This window comes from Columba livia, chromosome 6 (genome assembly GCF_036013475.1).
Source record: "Columba livia isolate bColLiv1 breed racing homer chromosome 6, bColLiv1.pat.W.v2, whole genome shotgun sequence".
NCBI classification, from domain to species: domain Eukaryota; kingdom Metazoa; phylum Chordata; class Aves; order Columbiformes; family Columbidae; genus Columba; species Columba livia.
This window is the reverse complement of record NC_088607.1, coordinates 12,938,260-12,956,406: the sequence shown is the minus strand read 5'-3', so window position 1 is coordinate 12,956,406 and position 18,147 is coordinate 12,938,260. Positions and strand designations below refer to the sequence as shown.

Genomic DNA, 18,147 nt, shown 5'->3' with positions numbered 1-18,147 from the left:
TTACATGTAGAGTAGATAGTCTGAGTTGGGGATTTTTTTTTTTTTGTAGCAGAATTGTCTATTTTCATAAAAATAACTGAAATTCACTTCAGGAAACTAATGACTGTAGAATCCGTAAGAGTCTCTTTTGACCTGCCCATTATTGTTTCTCTGTCATCTTGCCTTTAGAGAGATTTTAGCAGAGGTAGTTTGGGAGAGTGCTTTGTGTGCGCTGAAACTTACAGGTGAACTGCAAAATCCACTGCAAAATACAATCCTTTCTTTACTTCTCCTTTATCATTTATATATAGAGTCAGTCTTTTGAAGGGATTTTTCCATCCAAAAATGAAAAGGGAAATTTTCTTTCTGGCTTTTTACACTTCACTAAGACTTGGCTCTTTTCTGTCTCTGTTTCCTGGAGGATTTGATTTCCTCTGGAAGCACTGGATTAATGTCCTATCTTGTGGCTGAAGCTGGCGGTTCTCTTAGCCCGCAATTAAAGGGGTGAGTATATTGAGCTTTAGGCTTTTTCTATGCTTAAAAGTACCATTCCTACTGGCATAAAAAGTTCCTTCTCTGGTTTAGCTTATACCAGCTCTTGAATGGCAGAAGATTTTCTTGCCAGTATAATTGTGTCTAATTGCAGAGCCAGTAGCTGGCATAGCCATGTCAGCTCAAAGAAATTGCACCACTGACTGAGAAAGCTAAAGTGACAAAACTTCTGACCATTCCATCAAAAGGTTCCTGACATGGGATAAAGAGCAGAAAAATGCTTTTCTATCCTTACAAAAACCTAAGTGTTGTTATATATCTCAAGGAAGATTAGAGAGAGAAAACAGTGTCTAGTGAAGAGTAGAATTTGAGTTTATGACTTGGGTTTTAAGTTGGTGGCCTGAATTGAAAGGGATTTATATTGGAATATAGAAATGAGAAATACAGTAAGGACTCAGGCCCAACGTTTACCTTTTGGCTTTCATCTGGGCATGAATCATTAAAGAAAAGGTTTACTACACCAGCGCTGTGCAGAATTAGGCACTGGTGTGTCAAGGCACAGTCTAACAGTTGTCTTAATTTAGAATTGGATTCTGAAGAGAATCTCTATTATTTTTTCAAATGAAAACAATAACGTATTCCCATGAACTCCTGAATGTAAGCCAGTTCTAACTAGTGATGAACAAAAACTATTAAATTATCAGTGCAATATTTTGATGCACAACAGTGTACTGACTTAGTGCCATGAAATTAATTTTGGTCCAGTGCCTTGAATCTGATTTGACTGGAGTCTCCAATGCAGTACCTAATGCACAGAGTCATCCTTCAGGACTACTTTTTCAGGTTCTTTCCTTCTTGTACCATCCTTTTATTTTCCTTTTGTTGTGCTTGAAATGTTCATTGCTGAACTAAAGCTTTGATTGGGGCTTTTAAATTTAACTGTTACTGGAAATGTTTTGTATTTTAATATTGGTGTTAAGTTGAAGGATTAGTGTCCTTTAGTGGTTCTATGCCTGGCATGATGATTTCTCCATACAGTTAGAATTTCTCTAGTGCCTTTTGTTCTGTCACTGATGTTATTTTTCCAATTAATTTTATATATGTATATATATATATATATATATATATATATTTAAGTCTGATTGTGTATCCAGTAGGGTTCTATGAGTAGGGTAGAACCACTCACACTGAGCAAATTGTAAAATCATGGTGTTAACTCTTGGTGCAACTTACCTGGGCTTGTATGCAATCCTGTGATGATGTAATAAGTAACCACATCTCATAAACAGGAAAGATGAGCCACCTGTGAAGGTCTATTGAGGGTTTAGATATCTACCTGCAAGTTTTATATAAGCCTTAAGAATTCTTTCCCTATTTATCCTGAGAAAGGAGATGATATCCATTTCTGCATATTTTTAATATGCTTCTTGGTACATTAGTTTATTTTAGCTCTTCTAATCTCAGTCCGTCTACAATTAGAAGATGTTCTATGCTATAGAAACTTACAGCATGATAAACTGCTCTTAAAAGCACACTGACATTTACATTCTTCCCCTCTTCCTACATATGTTGCAATTGAAATAGAAGAGCATAAAGTCTTCCCAGGAAAATAGCCTCTTGTTTGTTTGTTTCTTTGTTTGTTTTTTGTTCAGAGTCTGTTTAAACAGGGTTTTGAAAAAACAGACAGAAAAGGTGCTGATCACTTTAATTTCATCAGGTGAAGATAATCAGGTGCTCTTTAGAATAAGAAAATAATTTTCCAGTAAAAATAGAGCATACATTTATGATACTAAGAAAGCGGATTACTTAGTGATCAAACGAAACATTTTTGGTGAAGAATTCTCTTAGTGGAAGAGTTTAGTTTTTACTGAATCTTTGTGGAACTACATTGCCCTCATAAACAAGAGATTTCCCATGATGAGTGGTTTTGGACACAAGCAAAGTATAAATTTATTTGAGAGATTAGTAGAAAACAGATCAAAATAACTTCTGGGGATCTGCACTATTTTTAGCTGTTCTAATAGTGTTTTAGTCAGAAATACTTGGGTGCAGTTTACAAAGATGAGGAAGTTACAGGTGGAGTAAAAATCACTTAGGGCTTAGAGTTGGCAAATGTACATGAATGCATATCCTTTAAAAAATATTTTTTAGGAGAATTGATATATTTACTTGAGTTAAAGCTTGAAAGAGAACTCTAGTGGGTCATCAGATGCCACATCATGCAAGATTGATTTAATTAAACAAATAAACCCCTTGATAGATGAATGTCAAGTACAGATTTGTTTCCTGCATTCTAACACATGTACTCCCAGTCCATTAATTTTAGCATGCATGAGAGAGATTGTTGGCTTGAAGTATATGGTGGCTTGCAGTTGTGTCTTTTCTCCCACACTTCTAACCTGCTGCTGTAGTTCAGCCCTGGTGTTCCTGAAGAGCAAGGAACAGATGTATTGTCTAACTCAGCATGGTGGTCCAGGGTGCTTAGGAGGTTTAATTTCATTTCTGTGTATTTTCCAGGAGTTTTAGTGAATTTTATCAATTCATGTAGCAACTCTTTCGGTCCAGATGCTTTTGTAGCATGAGAAGACCGTCACTGCCCTGGCTGAAAGCAGTACTTTGGCATAAGTACATTAAAGCTTCAACAGTATTTGGATGTTGAAAGGAGAACACCATATAAGCACCCAAGGAACATCACTGTTATCTGTAATCTGCATCAGAAAAGCAGAAACAACGATCACTGAAATATTTTATTCAAATGTGTTACATGTGATTTGAACCCAGAAACCCTGAGCATGGATACTGTCTGTCAATAGACTTAACATATTTTGTGAAATGACCCCTTCCTAAAGTTCTTTCTTAGTCAACATTGCCATTAGCTTCAGTGATAGTTAGCTAAAATAAAGCTTGAGTGAAAAGTTCAGGAGTTGTTCCAGTAAATAACAAATAAATGAAAAGAAACTTGTTTACTTCTCATTCCTGTATTCAGCATGTATCTGGGAAGGAAATAAATCTGCTGCGCACCCCAGGGTAAAGTATATTAATCAACCAGTTATCTTGTTAAGGGAAAGTAAATGGCTCGCTGTGCTGACTGAATACATTGCAATGCACAAGCTTTGCAGTGCTGTTAGCAATCCGATACTGACTGTCGGCCATCCAGAAGCTGCTAGAGAAGTTAAAATACTGGAGGAGAGCAACAGCAGCATAGCAATAGATTCACAAGCCCATATTATATAGTGTGGCCCAGAGCCAGATGCAAATCTTTATTATTCAGGTGTACCCTTTGGCAAGCATTCTTCCATTGAGGCAAGGGTATTCTGCTCCTCCCTCAGCAGCAAGGTATAGACAATCTACAGCATCCCACTCAGTGATGGATTTTTATTTCAGTGATGGATTATTGCTTTGTATGATAGTTGCAACAACAACAACATCATCAAATCCCAACAACAACAAAAAAAGACATTCCACAGGGACAGACTAGATTTCATGTGTTTCAGATCACTTGTTTTCATTCTTATACAAGTGTGAATGGTGCAATGGTGCTGTTGTTGAGACAAAACGTGCAGAAAGATGCAGCAGCACGAAGGCTGTTCTGGGGCAGTTAGAGTCACTCTAGTAGTGTGTGGCCTTTTTTTTTTGAAGATACCTTAAAATTGGACACATACAAACAGGTGTAGAAAGGACCCCGTCCCTCATTCTTCACTCTGAGACAGCCAGACATGAGCTGATGAGCACACAGGAGCCAGGAATCCCATGTAGGGACACTCTGCCATGTAGAGTGATCAGGTCAGCCAGTAGCTCCACATCCTCAGAGCTCAAGCACTCCTGTGCCTGTCTTCCTAGATATAGCTGTGATCTTAAACAGGGGGTGGCACATTTGGGCACAGCAGTTGCTTTTACTTGAACATTAGGATTTGCTCTCTTTCCCCTTCCTCTAGTCCTATTTCTGTTTCTTTGAATTTTAAGCAGCAGGCAGAGGGACCTGAAACAGAGCTCCTCGAAGGATAGCAGACAGTCAGCTCTAATTACAGTGAGTCTGAAGGAAGCCATATATTAAAACATTAATGATTTCAGAATTGCTGTGTGTGTTTCTTAGATGCACTGTTATTTCTTAATAGGTTCCAAAGTGTAACAGGAGACCACTCTTTCTTCCCTGAGGTAATTGGCGTATGCAGGGAAACTCTGCTATGCTGTCAGAAAGATGTATGTAGGCTTTGCTGCCTTGTTAGACAGGTATTTGTAGGTTTAAGTGGGGGCTTGACTTTAAAACGGCTGTTCAGAGGTAGCGATTCCAGAACACCAAAGGACTTGAAGCTAAGTGCTCTCATCTTTCAGGGAAATCTGAGGATCTAAGTCAAGCAGGTGATTAAAGAGATGTGGGTGCCTGTCTTACAGACAGGTATTTCTAGAAGCAGCTCTGCAGTTTCTCTGACCCTTCGAGGTCGTCTGTCAGATCAGTTGGAAGTGAGAGCAGAAGCTGGGTCTGCTGGGAATGCCCATCCCAAACCTCCACCTGCAGGAATAACTAATCATTAACAGCAGAGCTGTGATAATTCTCCTTTGATTCATCTGATATTTTAAAATCTAAATAGCTGTTGAATGGCTAAAATACATGCTGTTACACAGAATTAAAATAGAGGTTTTAACTCAAATAGTCTACATTTGAAGAAGAGAATTATTTTTGCTTGAAATCCTGTATATAATAATTATCAGCCAGTAGAAGATTCCCCATTGTTTGCTTTACAGTCTTATTCACTTAAAATATTTAGATTCCTTGTTGATAAGATTTGTATCAACCCCTGAATCTCCTCCAGAACACTTCAAGACAAGCTGCTACTAGAATGTGAAACAAAGGTTTGTTTAGAGCTCTCTTCAGTCCAACTGTCAAGCTGCAGGCACTGTGGAAATAGCTGGAATATTTACATCAATCCATGCCGTGTCAAGGGTAATTCTCACCTTCAAGGAATAGCTTGCTTGTCTGTGTATATATGTGCATGTATGTTCCTGTTCACACATATAGAAGAACAGGGGATAATTAGTTGATCACCTTCTGCAATGTAAAGTGTAAACACTGTGATTAGATGAGCTACTCTGATTAATGATTTTATAAACTCTTGTGGAATGCCAATAGTAAAAAGGTAATTGCAGCTGTTATTTCAGCAAGAGACAGCCATGCCATTTTTTTTTTTTTCTGGTAGATTGTTATCTCCATGTCTCAGAGTTCAGAAGTTGAAAGGAGAGGAGGATATGTAACCTATTTGCCCATTGGAAAAAAAATTCTGTTTTCCCACACACTTTCTAAGAAAGATACAATAGCACCAGTACCTAACAATAATAATAAAAACAGTAACTTGCAATTGCACTTTAGCTGGAAATGTTTGTGCTTTGTTGTTCTGGGAAGATGGTAATAATGCAGCATTCAGCTTTTACTGTTACAAAGAAGAGTCAAGGGTGAAGACCTTAGAAGATGCTCCAAGGTGTTTTTTTCCTCTCTCATTAAGCTGTTTTGAAAATGCCAGTCAATTTGGTGCAGTCTGCTCTGTGCCAAAGGAAACAGATTTGCTCTTGAGAAGCATTATTATCAACTGAAGGGGTAAGTCATAAGACAGGTTTAATTTAACTCCATCTAGAATGGTGTGAATTTCACCAAAGGCAGGGAAATGATCCCAGACTTTCCTTCAAATTCGTGACAGCATTTAAACATGAAAACCTCAAGCATCTCATGCAGTGTTATTGATGCCACATTGTGAAAATACTTCAGTGCTGTTTCAAACCTGAATTCATTTGTGCAATAAAAAAAATCTCCCACTGAACAGTTAAAGGAGGGTTTAGATGATGATGAAAATACAAGCTGTTTTAGGGAACTGCATGCTTGCAAAGGTGTTTGCTGATGGATGTGGAATAGACAAGAAAGAGCAGGAGCTTTTGAAAAGTGTTTATTGAGAAAGTTTATACTGCACATTTCAGAGTGCTGGAGGCAACTTTCTTCTGTTGTTATAAAATTCATGAAGGTTACTGTATGCTAATTTTTTCTACATGTCATAAAACTTTTCATCATAGATGTCCTGAGCCAACAGCTGCTCTATTAGGTGTACACATCGACATAAATAAGTGTGCAGCTTATACAGGTAAAATGACTGTGACTACATGTATATGTCCATGTGTGTATTTAATTCAGATTTCAGTGTCCTTTTTAACACTTCTGAAAAAGGATCACAGCCCCTTAAGGATGCTCTGCTGCTGCATGGCATCATAAACAAAATGGCTCTGGAGTTCAGCATAGCGCTGACATTTTGCTTATAATACCAATAAACAAGAAACCCCCTGCGGCACGTTGACTGACTTGTTTTCCTCACCAAAGCCATGAGGAACTGTAGTGTGCTTACAGAGTTACTGTGTTGCTTTCTCCACCTTGCCAATTAAAATACGGATTTTTAGCTAAGTTAACTGTTTTGAGGTTTGCCACTGTACACTACATTGCACACTTTTGCTCTATGTCTTTATCTTGTGTTTTTTTTTTCTTGCTAAAGAATTAGTGGAGACAGAAGCTAACATAAGTGAAACTTAGAGTGAAAAGGTGTGGGATTTTTTTAATAATTTGTGTGATAAAAAGCTTTTGGTGCACAATAAGATTTTTGCAAGTCTGGTGGAGAAAACTGTTGATGTGCTGCTCTGACAGGTAAATTTGTTGACTTATCTACTTGGAAAGACAAGCTGATAAAAATGAGGAAGCTGGGACTTCATGGCCTGTTTCTGCTCTGAATACATCTTCATTAAATCTACAGTCATCCATCGTCTCTGGCTCAGAACAATACCCTGGGCTAACTAACAAGATAGGTCATTTCAGGAATTTCCTACTGTCATGGTAAGGGGGAAGATGATATAAAATGGAGTCTTATCTTTAGAGCTAATACCTGGTGCATTTGTCTATCCCAGCATTGCTGACTGCCTCCCACTCCTTGTCAAAGCAGTGAAGTGCCTTGGTGTCATTTTGAGGTGTGTCTGATGGGGCTGATGATCCCTCTGGCAGGGAACAATGGACAAATTGTCCTGTGCTGGTCAGCAGCAACAGCTTCTTTTCAAGTAGGATTGTGTTGGCAAAAGTGATTGTTCTTACTGTAGGCCAAAGAAACTCATGACCACTGAATCCTGAACAATCAATTGAAATTTGCCAAACACCTGCCAGTCCACTGCAGAAGAAAATGATTTTTTCTCAGTTTTCTGTAGAGCAAGCAGGCCGGGAGAACTCCAGATTCTGGCTGAGACAGCAGCTAGGTAAATTCAAGGGAAAGGAACAGTTCCCCTCTTTGAATTAACAGGCGAGAGACTTAGGGATGCAGAAAGATATTGTCATGGCTGAGCCTAAAGGCAGATGTGTGGGCTCCTCAGAGCTCTGGTGCAAAACAAATCTAAGACATGAAGGGCTGTTCTAAGAATAATGTGGAGTTTTATTTACATAATTTTTACAGCAGATATTCACAGAGGAGCTGAAATTCTCTTTGGAATGCCTGAAATTTGACTGTAACCCTCAATCTGAGTCTCCAAGTGTGCCCTACATAAGCAAAATAAATGTGCCGTCATCTCTCCACCATGGCATAAACTTGGCTTAGTTTATGCCATAAACCAGTGAAGCTGGTTGACACACATGCTAGAACGGATTGACTTATTCGTGCCCAATGGGTGTAGGATTTCATGTAGCTTTATCTCCAATATCATTTGCACAGCCACCAACAGAAATAAATGGAGTTTACTGACTTCTGCTTCGGACAAAATAGCATTAACTGACTTCCAGTAGACACCAAACAGATCAGCTTACCCTCTTGTTTTTAGTTACTGCTACGTCACTGATCATCATTGTTGAATTATGATTATCCTGTCAGTGTAATGATACCTTTTCACTATCTGGCCCCATTGGGTTCTCAGACATTTTAAGTAATGTGTGTGCATTCTACTTGTTTCCAAAACAAAAAAGCAACATAGATCCATCTTATGGAGGTTTTAATTTATACACTACAACTGAAAGCTACTTTGAACACAACTCACACATCAGACAACCCTACAGGTCTTTCTCCATGTTGTATGCTGTGTCTGATAGCTGCCTGTTTGTAAGATAACTGCATGGAATACACATTGCACAGCTTCTCTGTCCTTTTAATATAGCTAGAGTACTATAGAAGCCAAAATTTATCTTTATTATTTTGAGCTGTTTTTTTTTTACTGGGCATTCCTGATTTCTTATGTGTAGAGATAAAAATACCTGCTGTAAGTAATGCATCTTTGGTGGTAGTATCACACCTACCTTGTGACTGATAGATTTATTCTGGTAGTTGCTGTTTTAAAATTATTTTAAGTTAATTTTGTTTGTTTGTTTGTTTTAATCCTGGGGTAACATGTCAGAAATTGTCAAAATGCCAACCCGTTAATATCAACTTTTGCTGATGAGGAAAGAAGTATCCAGGGTTTTCTTTTAACATTTTGCTGACATATGGTGCTTCTAAACCAGTGACAAATTAATTGACTAGATGTAAAAGAGATGGACAGTGCAGAGCAAGGAAGGATAGGATAAGCATTACAAGACAGCTGGTTCTGCCTCTGTTGGATTATGGAGACAATATACATCGGACAGCTAACGAGTCTCTGTTGCATAAGATAGATTCTCCTTATAATAGAATTGCACGCTTTGTCTCTAAATGGGGTTATTATACACACCATTGCACAATGTTTGAAAAGCTTGGTTGGCCCTTGTAGCGAGTTAGGAGGGAAATAAATTGGAAAACAATTGCATATAAGACCTTCAATCCATCACTGCTCCATATTTGTCCAAATTACCGTTACACTCCTCCAAAATACAAATCTGTGATACATTTAGGGGTGGAATGTTAATACTGACTGACCAGGTTTTGACAAGGCAGATTTTTCTTTTGCTGTTGTTTTTAACATGCAGTGAATTCTTACTTCTCAGGAAGAAAAGGTGGTAGTGGAAACCACTTGTAGTGACGTTACAACTCTCTGCTGAGAATGTATTCTCAATTTAAGTTTTGCCGCTATGCAAACTTCTGTCTGAGTCTCAGGAGGTTTTAATTTTCCAGAGATAAGCTGTGAACAACTTCATTTATAAGGAACTCTTCTTCAGTAATATTCAGAGTTTAAGGGCAATGTTTACTGAAGTGATTTATGATTTGAAGTGCTTCCACTTTTGGGTCCAGACTTGTGACCATTATAGTGCATGGCTTTCAGAAAATGCTGAGGTCTAAAAACTCTTGAATCCTTACACTCTTGAAGACTTGACACGTAGAATTTACATCTTCAAAATAAGCAGCCTCTTCTGAGGCTGGCTTTCAGTACAGAAGGCTGTAAGTGGGTCCATGGTGTGGTTTCTGCTTGGGCATGGCTATGTCCAAGTCCCACAAATATACAGTTTCAATATGAAGGGGAGACACATGGAAAAGAGAAATTACTTGGTAGTAATTGTGCTAGTCAGAGTTGTTGCTGTTTATACCCTTCTTCCATTTCCCAGTGCCCCTGCAGTTAAACTGAAAGGTTTTATGTGTGTTTGTGCACACGTACATGTGCTTTGAAGGATTTTCTTTGGAAGAAGTTACTAGTTTGTACAGATCTTCCCTGACATTTCTATAGCCTGCTCAAATGCTGTTGGCTGAAGCTGTGATCCTTAATGTAAGGCAATGTGGCTCATAAGAAGAAAGATTGCAATAAGCACGGTTGCTAGTAATTAATCTCCCACCCCTGGATACTTTTCCAGTGGCTGTTTTGTGTTCCCAATGGTAGAGCATGCTCACTTGATGGCAGCGTTTAAGAGTATTTCATTCGTGGTTTGAAGTACCTGGATGTTTCTCTTAATGAGCTCTCCCACTGCTATCACAACAACTTTAAATACCTTATGGCTAGTGAGGGAAGACTGACATACAGCCAGATTTGTTTCTGCAAATACCTCCCTGACTGAGTTGCGTTTTTCAGTGAGGTTGATTTCATCACAGGTTGGGCTGCTGCTATTTTAGTTTTATAACGGTTCTTCCTCCTGTATTTTTCTTAGGAAAAGGAGAAACTGTATGTGGAACTGAAGCACGTCTTGGCCCGGCAGCCTGGGCCTGAAGCCGCAGAACAGTTGCAGCTCTACCGGCGCGCTCTTCGAGAGAAGACTAAACAGCTGAAAGTAAGAGATGCCCTTTACCTCTGGCTGAGGGGCTGCCAGTATTACAGAATGACTTCGCCAGTGATCCTGGGGAGGGAGGTTTCAAGATGATGTTAGATCAGGAAAATAAGATTAATACTACATCTCCCCAAGGGAGAACCAATAGTAGTAGAGCCTATTTTCACATTTTGCTGGTTTGTTTCATTAAAATAGAGGAAAAGTCTTATTAGAATATGAGTGTGCAGCACAATGCTGTAAATGCTTCTTGGGCATGGGCATTCCAGGACACCATCAGTTTTCCATTAAGCTCATTCTCCTTCCCTTTTCTTGAACTGTTAAGAGCTTTGATAAACATTTTCTTCTTAACTAGTGGGAATATATTGAGAATCCAGCCTTAAATTCTTGCTATTTCTCTTGCAATGCATACATGTGTATTAGACTTGCAACTTTTACAGAGATTACAAAAGTAACCTGTCCTAACCCTTTGTCACTAGAAGGGAGGATTTCCTGGTTCTGAAGGAATCTTGTAGGAAACTTTGAAAGCATGATATTAAAAATGATTCTTTGATTGAATAAGATGCTCTTCCCTTGTTCTTGCCTGCATGAAAGATCAGTCTCCCCAGGAGTTCATCTACTTCTAGCGCTCCTCTCTCTGTTGAAGTCATCATCTCCTGTTCACTGCATCGTAATCACGTCTATACTAACCATGAGGAAAAAAAAGTAGGAGCAGATGGGCCCTTGGGAAACAAAGAGGCTGTTATGCAAATCTTAGCTTTCCAGGGAGAAGAAAAACAATGTAGAAAATGTAAAATAGAAGCCAAAGTCTAGATAAACTGAACATAATTTGAAGTTTTCCATAAGGTTCCCATTTGTCCTTAATGCAGTCAATTGCTGCTGTGTATTTCAGGCACAGTATGCTGTTGCATACTGGCTTGCATGCCATTTTGTGGTGCCAGGTCAAGCAATTCTCCTTCTTAAAGAAGGAAAACACAGTATGCATGCTCCTACTTTTTAAAAAACACTTAGTGATTCACATAAAAGCAGCATTGTATTCATATTTATGCTGCCTACTACTACTTTGCCTGTATGGATTTAATTACTTCATGTGACAAAGTGGATCCCTGTGAATAAAATCCATTATTATTAAATAAATCCCTGCTTTATTATTTTTAAGACCTTGGTTTTGGATTTTCACTCAGATTTGTGTCCCAGAACATTAAGAGCTAATGTATGTATCAATACCATTCCCGTAATGCTTGGGGCATATTTTACATATTTTATTGTGGTCCAGTGGCATAGCTTTAATTTTGTAAATTGTCCTTAGTTGAGCACAGGTGATCAAATGAAACATCATGATAGAAAATGAGGTGTGATGGAAAACAGTGATGTCTTACATCGTCAAATGTGACAGGAAAGTGCTTGTAAAAGTACTAACGTATGTGTAAGTGAAACTAACATCTCCTGTTTCTGCTTTTTGCCTTCTGTTTGTTAGGTTTTGTCTTCAGAATTGAATATGTATGAATCACAGAGCCAAGAATACAAACATGAAATTGAAAGACTTGCCAACGAACTTATGAATGTGAAAAAGAAATACCTGGCTCAGAAACGCAAGGAACAACAGGCCAGGTATGGGAAAATAACAGTTTTGACTACACAACTTTCTGCATAAACTAGGTTTTTTTTAGACCCTGCTTCAGCCTTTTGATCAGAATGTGGTCAAATTTGACTGAGGTGATATAATATTGTTGCCTAATTTTCCTGAATGTTATCCTTCCTATTACTTCAGTCTGGTCTCTGGTCTAGATTTACCATGATCTATGGCTAGGACAAGAACATCCAGCAGAGATGCTGCTGACATGTTCTGCAGTCCAGTTAAATTATTCATACCAATGAGACGGTGCCCAGAGGACACAGATTAGTGTCTGGTCTCTTATGTTGAATGAGAGATCCTCAAGCATTATGAGGATCTCAATGCATTTTACAATCTATAATTAAACAGCTTCTGATATGGGGGACAACCGTTCTTCGGGTGGTAATTACATAATCCTGGTCTAAGAATAATGTTTTTATTGTTTCCCAAATGTGGCAGTTGTGACTGATGACTATCCCCTTCTGGCAGCAGATATCATTGCTGATGGTTACAGAGAAGAGGTTCTTGTTCCATTTCTACATCCAGATGGAGGAAAGTGAGCAATGCTCAGAGTCTGGCTTTGTCAGATATCTGTCAGATATTTGTCAGATACCCTTTGAGGGTAGAGCCTAAGAACTGTCCTGTAGGTAGTTGTCTTTCTTTAACCAGCAGCAGTTTGATGACACATCCCTGGTACTCTCAGTCCACAACTGCTCCTCTTGACTAAAAGAAAATGACTAAGATTTTAGTTGCCCAATTTCTGGCCCATTAAAATGATCTAATTTGCAGAGGCTGAGAGATGAGGCTATTCTGATAATGAATCTCCAAGCTGGGACACCAAAACTACTAGTCACTTCTGAAAATGGAGTTATTGGGCTCTCCTTTTAAAGAGAAGTTTCTTAGGTTTCTGCTGTCAGATGGCATGACTTGTTACAAGTCTTTCAGTGTATGCCTTTTGTCTTTTCACCCCTTTCCATCCTTGGCCTGTCCCATCTTCACACAGTAGTTGAAAAGCTGCCTGTATCTATTTCTCCCTTAATCATATTTCAGCTAGCAAACAGTTTTGATGACTAAATTAGCAAAATAGTCAGTGATAAACAGTGACTTCTGTCTATCTGTAAATTGCACAATGTTACCTTAATGTTTGGAATTAGCAACAATTGTGCGGTGCTAATGGCCTTCCTGGAGCTTTAGAATCAATATGTGAGGCTACCATAATGCCTGATAATTCATTTCCAGCAGCTAAGTATCCTCTTCACAATAGTTTTAATGCTTCCATTTTGGACCCTGGCATCATATTTCTTTCTGATTATCAGATGAGAAGGAATTCACCCATGTTTTGTTATTTCATACCTAGAATTAATTCCTTTTATAACTACTGAAAAAATCCAACTTGTTAGGGGCATAAATGCTTTCAAGTAAACAGAAAATATTGTACGAGGTGATGGTGACTGAACTTGGGTCTGTTAATCATACACAGTGAATGGAATTTTGTGGTGTAGGGCAATTAGTGCTGGACTCATTGCACTGTTTAGAGGTTCAGGACAGATATCTGACATTATTGCAGCTTGTTTGTGTGTGCAGGGATGACTGTAGTCTGATGAGCATGGTGTCTTTGCAACATCTGTGTTTTGGAAGTACATTCACATGCTTTTAGTGGTGCTTCTGCAGGATGATCGCATCTCTTTTCTCTTACCTCAGGCTCAGAAGCTACCAGCACTGTGCCGGCAGCCCTGGCTTACACCTCTCTGTCTCTTGGGCAGCTGAGCCGGGCACTGGGCTTTGCTCTCCCCTGTCCTTCATCATTCTGTTCCCAGTCAAACCTGTTGGACCCCATCCTGCTTTGAAGGATATGCACACCCCAAAGCATAACTGGCTATATCGGTCCTGAATAACTGCAGCTTCTGTAATCTCTAGGTTGTGCTTTGCATTGCTCAGCAGCTGTGCAAAGGAAACAACCTTGTTGGGCAGCCTTCCTTTTCCAAACTGCAAATTGTGCATGAAATGTCTTTTGCTTTCTACAATAGGGAGAACCTGTTGTGCAGCCAGATCCTTCCCCAAGGAGTCCTTCACCCATGACATGCAGCCATTCCACACTCAGACTGGGCAGGACAGGCACTGCCTGCTATGTAGCTGCTGGCCAAAGAGCCAGGGCATTTAATGAGTACAATCTCAGGTTGCTCTAAAGCCCAGCTGACAAAAAAATCACTGATTTGGTCTCTATCATGCTGGCTAATGTTAACATCATGTCTGAAATAAATGTGGGTGGTTTTGCTAATAAAAAGAGGATCCTGTCAGGACAATAGCATCAATAGAATTATTGACTACCCTGGTATGAAAGTGAATTCGTACTGTCAGATAACCTCACACAAAGGTATCATCTAAAGCTGTTATGGATTTGCATAAGACAATTCTGATTTGTGATTGAAAGTCTTGATACTGAACTGATGAAGCTTTCCATGGGACGATGAACAAATATAATGAGTGACAACAGGAATTCAGCTTTGTTTTGTGTTTAAGCCAAAAATCCAATGTTTAAGATTTTGGTTGTGAATTTGAAATCCTCTTCCTTCTCTTAGAATCTGAGTGTTGTCTTTCCCAGATGTCCCAGGCTTTCTTTTTCTTACTCTTCCCATTCACTCCTTCTGCTTCTTGCACCTTTTCCACTTCACTACTTTTCCTAGTTGCTTCTAGCAAGAGAGTTCCAGTTTGATCTTGATAAGGATGAGTGACAAAATGTGAAGCTTAAATCCACACCAGAGACTTGATCCTGCAGTCCTATATATGTAAATAACTGCACTGAGGGATGTCAGTAGTAACTGGGAGCTTTTGCAGTGGTTCCTTGCACATTAATTCTGCATAATATATTACAGTATTCAGCTGCATAGAATTTTCCATACTGATGAGCACATCTGTTGGATGTCTCCGTGGGAGCGTGAAGAAAAAACGAGCAGAGACTCTGGGCCATTTTCTTTCCCCAAATTTGGAAGCCCGATAGTGAGATAGGACGAGCCATCTAAATATAGCATGTTAGTTTTAGTGCTGTCAGCTGGCACATCCATTAGTGTTACACTGATATGATTAAAAACATTTATAAATGTTTTTCATGCTTAAGTTCGTCTGTGCCATCTTTTGCCTATTCTCCCTCCTCCATATGGATTAAATTTGGAAAAGGAAGTATAACTAGTCATCCTACAGGGTTTCTCTGAACTTCCTTCTCCCCCAACAGATATTTAGGGACCAAGAGAAAAGAATTAATTCCAGCAAATGTTTTATTTTCCCTCGCTGTGGACCAAGAAAGGTTGCTAATGTGAAAAAGCTGGGTTTTGCGAAAGCCTGGTTGCACTCATGTTTGTGTCGCCATCTCAATTACTATAAAACAACAATAATGGCACTGACCTTGTTTGTAAAGCATTGAGACCTCTGCTGTTACAATAAGCGAGTGCTGCATAAAGCTCCACTTGGTTGATTTTTAAATATCTCAGGACTTTTCTTGGAAACATCCAGGTATATCACAGTGAGTTTGAAATACTGCTCTTCTGTCTGAAATACTGTTCTGCTGTGCTTACTTCCCCAACCTCATAAGAGTGGAACCAGCTAACCCTTGTTCCCTCATCTTAAGGCCATCAAATTCAAGCCCCCCTGGCTCCTCAGATGGAGCAACCTCCTGGGGCTGCCAGGGCACCCACAGCACTCTGTTAGTTTTCTGCAAAAGTCACAAGCAGGGTAATTATCACTAGAACTTTGTTAGAATGTGATGACACATAACACTGTTTATTCATTAAAATTCAACAAAGAAAAAAATATCTCCCTATTGCGCCTTTGATGAATGTAGCTGCTTGTTTGAAAACAGGCATGTACTTGCTAGAATGGGATGGTGATTAGAAATCTGAAGTCATGGAGCTCATGTACAAACTTTCTCTAATGAGGTTCTCTGACCATTTTGGGGAGTAGCACAAAGACAGCTCATTTATTTCTAGTTTTTAATAACTCCAAAACCCATCAGTAGGCTTGTAATTAGATCCAAACAAACACCTAGTTTTGGCGGTTTAGCCTAACAGGCTTTAATCAACGTTTTTTTAATGATCTCTTGATACGTAGTTGCATCAAAGAAACTTTGGAGGACACAGATTTCCTTAGTTTGTAAACATCTCTGGACTACAAAATGAAATATATATTTTCCTTTTCTTTGTTTCTATTCAAAGGGAGAAGGAACGATCCTTGATTGACATGGAGCCTGAGTTTCCACGCCCCAAGTCCGATGTTCCTCGCTTCACGGGAGGGGGCTTTGCTCTCAGCAGTCCCCTTCCCAAAGTTACGGCTTAGGAATGGACTCATCACATTCCTATTCCCAGTTTCTTGCTGAACTCTATTTGTGATGAATTGTTTGAGAAAACGTAATTTAAAAAGAAATTCAGTATCAACTTGCCCCCTGAAATCACTCTGTTGCTATCAGGAAGAGACATTTTATAGTAGTTTTGGCTTACAAACTATGGACCCAATCTGCCCATACGATGCACTGAATAGTGGAGACCATGCAGATATTTCTTCTTCAATACTGTGTCTCTATTTAGTGCTGTAACACCACAAAATGCCCTAATATGTAACTTTCTCTTTACCTCTGTTGTAAGCACTCATTCCATTTATCCTCTGACTCAAAGCATCTGAAAAAAATGAGAAAACAGAAAAAAATGACTAGGCTGCTGTTTCAAGCCTTACTGAGGAAATGCAAAATTAACAAGCCTTTACTTGGAAGTATACATGTAGCAGTTTTTTTTGCAGGTAGTATATAATAGGGCTTATGCAGTGTTTGCTACAGTTGTTAGTAAGATCAAGGAAGTCTGTGACCACAATGTACATTATCAAGAATGTGATTCTGTTTACTCTGGTAAACAGAAAGTGACATAATTATGTCTGTTCAACAGGGGAGACTGTACACACTGACTGGGACATGCTGTTCTCCCACACAAATTCTTCCAAGTGATTTAAACTTGGCTTCAAAATGTGGCAAACTTTGCTCTTTAATTTCTAGACACTTGGGCATTTTTGTAACTTTCAGAAATTGTTTTTGTAATGCAGCAGGAGCCCTCCAACCTTTTCAGCCAAAAGAGATTTAATTACCATTCATTAACAAGTGAAATAACAAAGTCACGGCATGAGGTGCTGAAGTATAGAAAACTTTCAAGCTGTAAAATAAAATGTTTTGAAACTGATTTGTACACGGAAGATTTTTCCCAGCCTGGGGGATAAAAATACTTGTCCAAAGAGATATGCTGATAAATATTTCACATGCGCTAAAAAACCCTTTGCAAAGATTTTGTTCTTTCCTTTGGTGGAATACATAATTAAATATTAAAGCTACTGTGGGAAACTTTTAATGGAAGTGTTTAATTCAAAGGAATCAAGTTAAATACGACAGGGATCTACTTTGCTTTTGCACTGGGGACCAGAACACTTAGTCATCAGATCCATTGTATTTTTCTTTTGTTCCCAAAATAGCTATTATTGCTTTTTCTCTGTCAAGTGTATTATGCTAAAGGTATCATTTTAGGGCAGTCATGCTGTCTGAATCGTGTCTTTTATTTACCTGACATGTCCTTATAGTTAGAATAATTGAGAATAACTGACATGGGCACTTGAGTTTGATGGGATCCCAAGTAGGTTCTACTGAAGCTTTTAAAAGCTGGTGTTTGTTAAGGTCCTGAGTATCCAGCCTGGAGCTGGACTCTGCTCTGCCTACTGAGAGTGGGAAGTGATTTGTACTGAAATAAATCATCCAAGTCACATTTATTAATTCACATGAATGAGAGGCACAGTTAGACTCCCAGAATACCATCACACTGTGATGCAGAAGCAACTTCTTTGTTACACTCTGAACTGCACAGCGTATCTCCTAACT

The 18,147-nt window shown here is 38.9% G+C and overlaps 1 protein-coding gene across 2 annotated transcripts in view; it reads left to right on the top strand.

Annotated features, from left to right (window-relative positions):
• The window catches only part of CFAP58 (cilia and flagella associated protein 58), a 58,554-nt gene extending 41,093 nt beyond the window's left edge, over positions 1-17,461 (top strand). For both annotated transcript variants that reach the window (XM_065067084.1, XM_065067083.1), the window contains exons 16-18: positions 10,520-10,639; positions 12,111-12,244; positions 16,454-17,461. In XM_065067084.1, the coding sequence (XP_064923156.1) occupies positions 10,520-10,639; positions 12,111-12,244; positions 16,454-16,574 (375 nt within the window). In that variant the 3' untranslated portion in view covers positions 16,575-17,461. The remainder of the gene's footprint in view (positions 1-10,519; positions 10,640-12,110; positions 12,245-16,453) is intronic.
• Positions 17,462-18,147: the final 686 nt, after the last annotated feature.